The 9824-nt window shown below is 34.5% G+C and overlaps 1 protein-coding gene across 1 annotated transcript; it reads left to right on the top strand.

Moving 5' to 3' along the window:
* Positions 1 to 8554: 8554 nt before the first annotated feature.
* On the top strand, positions 8555 to 9383 carry LOC127224897 (histone H3.3A-like). The gene has a single exon (XM_051188098.1). The coding sequence runs from the start codon at positions 8612 to 8614 to the stop codon at positions 9020 to 9022; it is 411 nt and encodes a 136-aa protein (XP_051044055.1). The 5' UTR covers positions 8555 to 8611; the 3' UTR covers positions 9023 to 9383.
* Positions 9384 to 9824: the final 441 nt, after the last annotated feature.

Raw genomic sequence — 9824 nt, 5'->3', positions numbered from 1 at the left:
CTATAGCAATCTATGAACAATTTATGATAATACAGACATAGATAAACTTAAACCACTATTTTACCATATAAATCACAAGCAAAGTTTCCAGGAAACATGTAACTCCTATTTATGAAGTATACATATTATAAATATGAAGCTACATTAACAGTAATTTGTTTATTGTTTTAATTTTTCATACAACATATTTTGGTCATATTCTTTCCATTATCCAAATATCTCCCATTTCCTAGCTTACCAAGTTCATATTTTTGTCTCTCTTAAAAGAGAGAGAAATACCATTCCTAAATAAAAGCAATAATATCTGTAAAAGAAAAAAACTAATATAAAATGTAATAATAAACACACATGTAACCTATTTTTGCTATTGTTGTCAACAAGTTATGGGCATGAGGTCTAACCTGAAATGTGGAAAGAGGAAGAGAGAGAGAGAGGGAGAGAGAGAGAGAGAGAGAGAGAGAGAGAGAGAGAGAGAGAAAGAGAGAAAGAAGTTTTTAACCAAGGGTCTCATGGCTGGTAAGTCACCACACAACAGTACAGACTCCATACTTAATAGTATTTTGGCAACACAAATTGGAGTTGATAGGAAAGGGGAAGAGAGAAAATATTGAAGAATATTCTATGAAGAGGCCAATGGGGATTCATCTGGAAGTATTTAAAATGATAAAACATATAATAAAAGAATGTTATATGAAATTCTTAAAGAATTAATTTAAAAACATTAAGGAGAAGGATAATCTCTTAGGTTCCTCCTTGTATCCTCATTTCTCTGGTAGTGTGAATTATAGGCTGGTAAATCTTTGCTCTATGTCTATGAGTGAGTACATACCATGTCCCTCTTTTTTGTGACTGGGTTACCTCATTCAGGATGGTTTCTTCAAGTTCCATCCATTTGCCTGACCAACTTATCTACCATCATAGAGCCCTCAACTACTAGCTGATGGAAACAGAAACAGATACCCACAACTAAACACTGACCCAAACTGGAATCCAGATGCAGAGAGGGAGGAGTGATAAGAAAATGGGGACAAGCCCATGCTACAGAAACCCACAGAGACAGCTTATCTGATAGCTGGGAAACTAACATTGAACTCATTCAACCCCCTGAACATGAGTCTCAGAAGACCTGGACAGTCTAAGGGATCTGACAGTGGAACCGCAAAATATCCCTGAGGCACAAAAAGACTTTGGGAGCACATTCCTCATGGAGGGATACTCACTTAATCTTAGAGGCAGGAGGGAGGGCCTTGTCCCTACACCAAATGACTTGACAGATTTTGTTGATCCCTCCTGAAGGGCATCACCCTCCCTGTGGAGTAGGTTGGGGGGAGTGGAATGGGTAGGGGGCACAGGAGGGAGGGAAAAAAGGAGGGAGGGAGTGGGAACTGGGATCTATATGTAAAATAAGAAAAACAATTGAAAACAAAAGGAGGAGGAGGAGAAGAAATGATTTGCAGTAATTGGGGATTGTGAGGTTGGAGAAGGTGATGGAGGGGCATGAGAGGAAAAATATATTTTGGATTGTTGAGGGGTACATTTATGAATTTTTCTAGTTATAAGTTCATCGTATAGCTTTATTCTTTGGAAATTATGGCTACCTAGCTTGTGATATGGCTGTTGAAGAATATGCATTTTGTCTCCATTTTAGATTGTAGAATAGTGGTGAAATCTGTTTCCCAACATGTGAATTCACTGCAGTCTATTATATTCAGTTTCTCAGAGGAGAAAGAATGACATTATCAAATGAAAGAGAAACAAAGAGAATTTAGCCTCAAATATTTATGAGAAATAAAGGATGTGATAAACTAAGAACTCTTGGGCTTCAAGAAAGAAGACTATGCCATGAAAAAAGCATTACTACAAATAAAAATGGGCCACATTTCTTCTCATAAGATTTGCCAAAATATAATAAAATAAACCTAATGAAATATAACAAAACAGTAGAAATAAAAAACAAATATATCACGTGAAACACTTTCTTTTAATTTGAAGGAAGTAAAGAGATAGAAGTAACAGCAAAATATTCATATTTCCTGAACATAAATTAAGATGAAATTAAATATAGGTATTATATTCTCCACAGAACCTAGTATTTAAACAGGAAAATGACAACATAATACAAAATACTTACGACATTCAGCATGAAATCTTTAAAATGTGTTCATAAAATTCAAATGAATGAAAAACAAAATAGAGAAACCAAAAATACAAAAAGACAAATAAAAATAATATGAGCAAAGAACAAATGTATTACCCAAGTAAATACAGTGTACAATAAAAAGACACTAATTAAATAATTGAATAAATATAAATAAGAAAAACAAAGTGAGGAATAAGAATATACATAGCAGCATGATCAAATGAGAAACTAGGGCATGGGCATCACTATATGTCAGAATGGATACAAAGCAAAAGACCACTCACACACTGTTGTCAGGAATGTGAAGTGTCATTCTGAGGTACTGCTTAGCAGTTTCCCATGAAGTAGTGCACAATAACTGAACATTTAGACATATATTCGAGAGATTAAAATATTTCCTCAAAACTCTGTATACAAATATTCATTGACATTTATATATAATAACCATTAGGTATAAATTACCTAATTACCCACACTCTGCAAAAGTAAAACAAACCAGAAACATATATGACCCACAAATAATAATAGTAATACAATATTGTGCACATAAGTTTCCACAAATCTCAAAAAAAAAAAAAAAAAAAACAAAAACAAAAACAAAATACTCAGCTAAGGGAAACTGTCATTCACTGTGGAACATGTACTTATCTGACAAGAAAAATCTAAGGAAAACAATAAAAAAAATACAAGAACTAAAAAAGTCACTCTAATGGTCATGTAAAGGCCAAGGTATGATGTAAATTACAATTCAAAGACAATTATTACTTTCAGAACTTGGGGCTTTGCTCTCGTGGGGGGAGTGGAATCCATTAAAAGATGCTCACTGATTCGCTGAAGTTTTAATGTTACATTGATGCTAGTTAGACAAACATAATATAGGAGTTAGAGATTTAGCATTAGGTTAACAGAGAGATTGTTGTTATTATTTAGCTGAGATTGATGCCAGGTAAATAGCAATAGAGTACAAAATATATCAAAGAAGTCATTATGGAACTGAAGTTTCAAGAAGGCATACAGAAACATTTCAATGAGACACAAAAACTGGATGGGAATATACATTCAATTTTGAAAAGTGAATATTGACATGAAAACATTCAAATCCTCCAGAGGTGGTCGCGTACGCTTTTAATGCTAGTACTTGGGAGGCAGAGGCAGGCATTTCTCTGTGAGTTTGAGGCAAGCTTGGTCAATAAGAGCTAGTTCCAGGACAGACTCCAAAGCTTTTGCTGTCACACTCTAAAAGACCAAACATATTAGAGCTGGGATTTATAAAATTCAAATAAAGGTCAAAAATATTTTCTCTTTTACATTTACATTTGAGCAAATAGAGATTACAGCTGATATGTGTATATATTAGTGATATGCTGCTGGGCTCTAAAATAGATCTACTGGTATTATCTACCATGCTGTTTAAAATGTGTATGTGAGCAGGTTGTCAATAAAGAAACATTCCAGAGTCTTCTTAGTTTTTACTTACCCATCTTTCTTGCTGTGTTCTTGAGATCAGCATCTACAGATATAATCAGCAGTGCACAGGAAATTAGAAGGAAGATAAGAGATACAATGTGGAGAAGAGCTGGTAGGAGGGAAGAGAGGACAAAATGAGGGAGAGAGGGAGGGAGGCAGGTACATTGTATACATGTATAATATTTCAAGGTATTATGTGTTGATTGTGTAAAGTCAACTATGGCCTTCTGTAATGTTAATGTGCAAGTAAAATTTGAAAAATGTAATATAATGGGCCCCTAGACTGATAGCTGGGAATCCAGCATGTGACTGACTTAGACCACCTGAACATGTGTCTCAGCAGGAAGGCCTGAGCAGTCTAAGGGTCCTCATACAGTGGAACCAGGATGTATTCCTGGTGCACAAAGGGACTTTGCTGGAACATCCCCCATGGAGGGATACTCCCTTAACCTACAACAGGAGAAAGGGCCTAATTCCTACTCCAAATGACTTGACAGATTTAGATGAGCCCTCCTGGAGGGCATCACCCTACATGTGGCCAGAGGTTAGGGTGAAAGTGGGGGTGGGGGAAGAGGAAGGTTGTCGGGGTACATGTAAGGGTGGGAGTAAGGGAAAGAAGGAAGGAGGGAGGGAGGGAGTGAGGGAGAGAGAGGGTACTGGGATCAATATGTAAAATAAAAATAAAAAATAAAATAATAAAAAAAAATAAAAAAGAAAGAAATGTAATGTAGCATTTATATTAGATACAGATGGACATAACAAGTTGGTATAAATCTAACAAAATATGTAGAGACATGATTTAATTTAAAAAAAAGTTATTATCAGCAAGAAAGAACTTAAACAACTACATTAATGTAAAATTATGATATGTGTAGATAGGAGAGCACCATACTCAAAAATTCCATTCTTCTCCATTTGTACCCTGATTCAATTGATTCAATGCCATTACAGTAATATCACTGAAAATTTGTAAGTAAATATAACAATATTTTCTTTAAACTTATATACAAAATCAACTGATGTGAATAATGATACTGTTGTATATATGAGAGTCATTGGACTGAGAAGATGCATCTTGATGATTTGTTCTAAAACTATATCAATCACTGCAATGTATTACTGTCAACAAAAGAGACGAGAAAGATGACAGAAAGAAGGATCACAAGAGAAATCTATACATAGATGTCATTAATAGTAGCAAGAGAATAAAAGAAGGGAAACTTTATAATAAACAATGTCAGAATAACTAGACACACAAATAAACACCAAATTAATTCAAGAGTTCATATCCTTAAACATTAAGTGTACAACAAAACTGCAATGAGAGACAAATCTAGATAACCTTGTCTGTGGTAAACACATGTTATATAACATCAAATCTATAGACCTTGAAAGCAACAACTGATGCACTAGATTATCTTAAATGTTAAATGATCCATTATGCAGAATGTAGTGCCAATAGATAAAAATATATGTCATAGACTGAGATCAAAGCAATTACTTTGAAGGTCCCTCATAGAATGCCTCACCCTTCTTGGGGACCAGAAAAGGGGTGGTACGCAGGGGTCCATAGAGACAGCAGAGGATGGAAGGGAGAGGGAAATGAGATTAACATGTAAAACAAAACTGTTTCTAATTTAAATAAAAAAATTAAAAGAAAGCAATTACAGAATCTCTGTCTCTCTCACACATACACACACCCATGCTCACACATTGACACACATGCTTGTCCTAGAGTTAAGTAACTCAAAACTGGACAAAATATTTTAACAGGCAATATGTAATCAGAACACACAGGTGGTAAATGTAATGCAATGGCCCCCAAGCTTATGTTTTGATTCCATAGTCTTCAACTGGTAGCACTGTTTAGAGAGTTCTCGGAACTATCTGGGAGAAGAGGGTACTATAGGTGGGAGTTTGAGATAACTGTCTAATCCTGGGTTTAGTCTCTGTTTCATGAATTATTCAGATGTGAAGTCTCTTCTTGAATATCCCCATCACTGTAGATGGATCTCCCCACCTATTGTGCTTTCTCCCTAGCCTACTGATGAACAAGGCTCTCTGGAACTATGAGTCAAATAAACACAATTTTTAGTGAATTGTTTGTCTCTGTTTTGGTCAAAACAATAAGAAAGATACCTAATTGTAAATAAGAATGCTAGAAAAACCCTGTTCTTTATAGTGCGTCACTGGTAAACTGCTAATGAAAATAGTAATGAGATGTTACTAAGTACATATTAGGATAATCATAGTTCAGAATATTAAAAAAATAGATTAAGATTGACAACCCATGAAAGGGAAATCCATTTACTGATCATCAAAACAAAATCAGACAGCCATTTTAGAAGACACCTTGGAAATTTTTCATATAAGTTTAATTGTAATGTTATATGATCAATCAATTACAACCCAGGGTATTTAGTTAAATAATGTAACAATTTAATTCCATGAAATTTAAAATATTTATATCTGTATAATATCTATTTAAAAAGTCCAAATCTGGAAGTAAGTGCAAAGTCCTTCTGCAGATGGATATGTGAACAGTAGTGTATACACACTCTGTAATACTGCTCAGAATTATATTAAACAAGCAGCAAAATTATGAAGAACCTAAGAATTACATATAGAAGTATATTACTAAGTAAAATAAAGTGGTATCCAAAGGCTGCAGATTGTAAAACGTCACCTATGTATTAATTTTTTATAGGAAAAACTAAAAGTTTGTAAATATGATGGATTAGCAAGTTTTGGGAAGAAAGGAAGGATACATGGGGAAAGCAAAAATTATTTGTTGGACAGTGATACTAACTTGTATATAGAGAACACACTTTTTGTTTAAATATATGAGTAGCCCAAAATTAAAAGGTAATTCTCAGCAAAGGTGATATTCCAGATGAAACATGTGAATTAATGTGAATTCCATGAGTAAATGACATTTTCACTAGTGAGACAAGATCAGGGTGATTTACTCATGTGTGGAAACAGGGAGACCAAGAAACTTTTGGCACTACCTTTACATTTTAAGTTGGACCTAAATATATCTAAGATTATTTTCATTCATCTAAAAAGAAACAATCTGCAGTATTTTCCCCAAAGAAAATTAAATAAATAAATCTTATATATGAACTTTTTTCTGCCTTTGTAAATTAATTCTATTCACAGAGATATAAATAAATACTCAGAAAGCTAAAACTTTAATGTATATTTAGTATTATATTTTGCTAAAACAATAAAAGGTATCATGTTTCTAAACTTTCTAAAGATGGTTTATTGTAAGTATATTTTCTTTAAAGCAAGAGCTTACATATTTCATATGCAGTAAACAAAATAGTATAAATATCTGTGTAAAATATTAACTGTAGTTTAAAACTTTCTTATTGCTCTGATTTATATTCAGTAGGTAGTCATTTTAATATAATCTATGCCTGAATTAACACACAAACCACAGATTTCTATCTGACATCCTAAAGTAAATGTATATCTCTGAACTTACTAAAAGTTCCCAGAATATGCTTGTAAAATAATTTTTAATAGAAGCACACCATATCCTAGATATGGACATATACATACACATAAATGAGTTCCAGAGATGCTGGGAATTGGTGGAAGGCTGATGTATCTATCAGTGCTGGTTTTTGTTTTTGTTTTTGTTGCTGTTGTTGTTTTCCAATTGTAATTTCATTCATGAGGGCAGTCCAGAATTGTTTATCATAAAAAAAAAAAAAAAATTCAAGAGCATGTGGAAGGGAAGAAGAGTGAGAAAATCTGAATCAGTGAGTGCAACATTAAACTTAGGAGGTGATGAAGTAATTAGAGATTTGACTATTCTAAGATTATATTTGGTAGTATTTCAGAAGCAGGAAGTCTTCTTATGTTGGGGTGATAAAGTTTCTTCTTTTGCATACAGTAGACAGGCTGGTGAATAGTCCCAGAGGCAGGTGAATCTCAGGCAGCAGCTTCCTCACCACAATGATATTCCTCTTTGTGTGTGGATGGATTTACGACTTTCTGTCTGTCTGTCTGTCTATCCCTCCATCTGTTTGTTCAAAAAGCACTGAAGGATTCTCAGAATATTCTTAATATTGCACATAATTAATGATTTAATATTACCCATGTGTGTGTGTTTGTCCTTCCCTAACTTAGCCCTTCCTCTCTGTGTCTCTATAACTTCAAACAAAAGGGGGAATGTTCTCAAGAAAACAATAAAAACAAGCCTGAATTGGTTCATGCTATTACACTTCCAATGCAAACAAAGAAATCTATGGAAATGAAAACGTTGGCTAAGCAAACAAAAACAACAGATATAAGCATTACCAACAGAATATAAGAGCTGTTAGAAAAAATCTTAAGGCTGAGGTCTCTTAGACTGCTCAGAAAAAAAAAACGCTTTGACTCCAAAATTTAAGTTGAAGAACAAGTTACTGGGGAAAAGTATTTCTATTTTTGTTTCCACAGAAAATGAAAAGATGTGGATTCCTTCCAGACTAATGTGGTTTGATCACACCAGACCGCCTGAAACAGAGTACAAGCTGATCCTACATTCCAAACAGCTGGACAAAACAGCCCTACAGACTACAGCTAGGATATCTGAATCTTCTTCGAATCCCCCAAGACAGCGCCCCTTACCAGCAGGAAGTAGTTTGGAAAGAACGACGCCCAAATTCCCAAATATTGTGTATAAATGTTTGTTTTCATTTAATTGGACTTTGTTATATAAAATTAAATAAAAAAATAAATAAAAAAAAAAGAAAAAATCTTAAGGGTTGAAGAGATGATAGAAGAAATATATTCATTAGTGAAAGAAAATGTTAAATTTAAAAAATTAACTAACACAAAACACCCAGGAAATCTGGGTGAATAGAAGAAGCAGAAGATTTGCAGCTCAAAATCCTAGTAAATATATGTCTTAGAAGTTATAGAAGGGCTCTCTAACGCCAGCGCTGCCTCTGGCTTGACTAGCTCCAGCCGAAGTAGAAGGGGGGTAAGTAAGGAGGTGCTTATATCATGGCTCGTACAAAGCAGACTGCCCGTAAATCCACCGGTGGTAAAACACCCAGGAAACAACTGGCTACAAAAGCCGCTTGCAAGAGTGCGCCCTCTACTGGAGGGGTGAAGAAACCTCATCGTTACAGGCCTGGTACTGTGGCACTCCCTGCAATCAGACGCTATCAGAAATCCACTGAACTTCTGATTGGCAAGCTCCCCTTCCAGCGTCTGGTGCGAGAAATTGCTCAGGACTTCAAAACAGATCTGCGCTTCCAGAGTGCAGCTATCGGTGCTTTGCAGGAGGCAAGTGAGGCCTATCTGGTTGGCCTTTTTGAAGATACCAACCTGTGTGCTATCCATGCCAAACGTGTAACAATTATGCCAAAAGATATCCAGCTAGCACGCCTCATACGCGGAGAACGTGCTTAAGAGTCCACTATGAGGGGAAACATTTCATTCTCAAAATTGTTTTCCTCTTCTTCCTGTTATCAGTAGTTCTGAATGTTAGATATTTTTTCCATGGGGGTCAAAAGGTACCTAAGTATATGATTGCGAGTGGAAAAATAGGGGACAGAAATCAGGTATTGGCAGTTTTTCCATTTTCATTTGTGTGTGAATTTTTAATATAAATACAAGATGTAAAGCATTAATGCAAGTAAAATGTTTCAGTGAACACTTTCAACAGTTCAACATTATAACAATTATAAATAAACCTGTTAAATTTTTCTGGACAATGCCAGCATTTGGATTTTTTTTAAAATAAGTAAATTTCTTATTGACGGCAACTAAATGATGTTTGCAGCATTTTTATCATACAGTAGATTCCATCCATTCACTATACTTTTCTAACTGAGTTGTCCTACATGCAAGTACATGTTTTTAATGTTGTCTGTCTTCTGTGCTGTTCCTGTAAGTTTGCTATTAAAATGCATTAAACTATAAAAAAAAGAAGTTATAGAAGAAAAATGTTTCTAACCTAAAAGACACGCCTATAAAGGTACAAGAAGCTTACAGAACAACAATTAGATTTGAAAAGAAATTTTCCCCACTTCATGTAATAATCAAAACATCAAAGAGGCAGAACAAAGAAAGAATATTTAAAGCTGTAAGATAAAATGACCAGGTATCATGCTAAAGAACATATTAGAATTATACCAGACTTTTCAATGTAGACCCTCAAAGTCTTACTTGCAGACTCTAAGACCCCAAATTCCCATAACCAGTAAAACTT

Source organism: Phodopus roborovskii, unplaced genomic scaffold (assembly GCF_943737965.1).
Source record: "Phodopus roborovskii unplaced genomic scaffold, PHOROB, whole genome shotgun sequence".
Taxonomy (NCBI): Eukaryota; Metazoa; Chordata; class Mammalia; order Rodentia; family Cricetidae; genus Phodopus; species Phodopus roborovskii.
Note: the sequence above shows the minus strand (reverse complement) of the source record. Positions and strands in the feature narration are given on the sequence as shown.

Coding starts and splice junctions, on each gene's coding strand:
- LOC127224897 (XM_051188098.1), top strand. CDS start 8,612: ATGGCTCGTACAAAGCAGACTGCCCGTAAATCCACCGGTGGTAAAACA.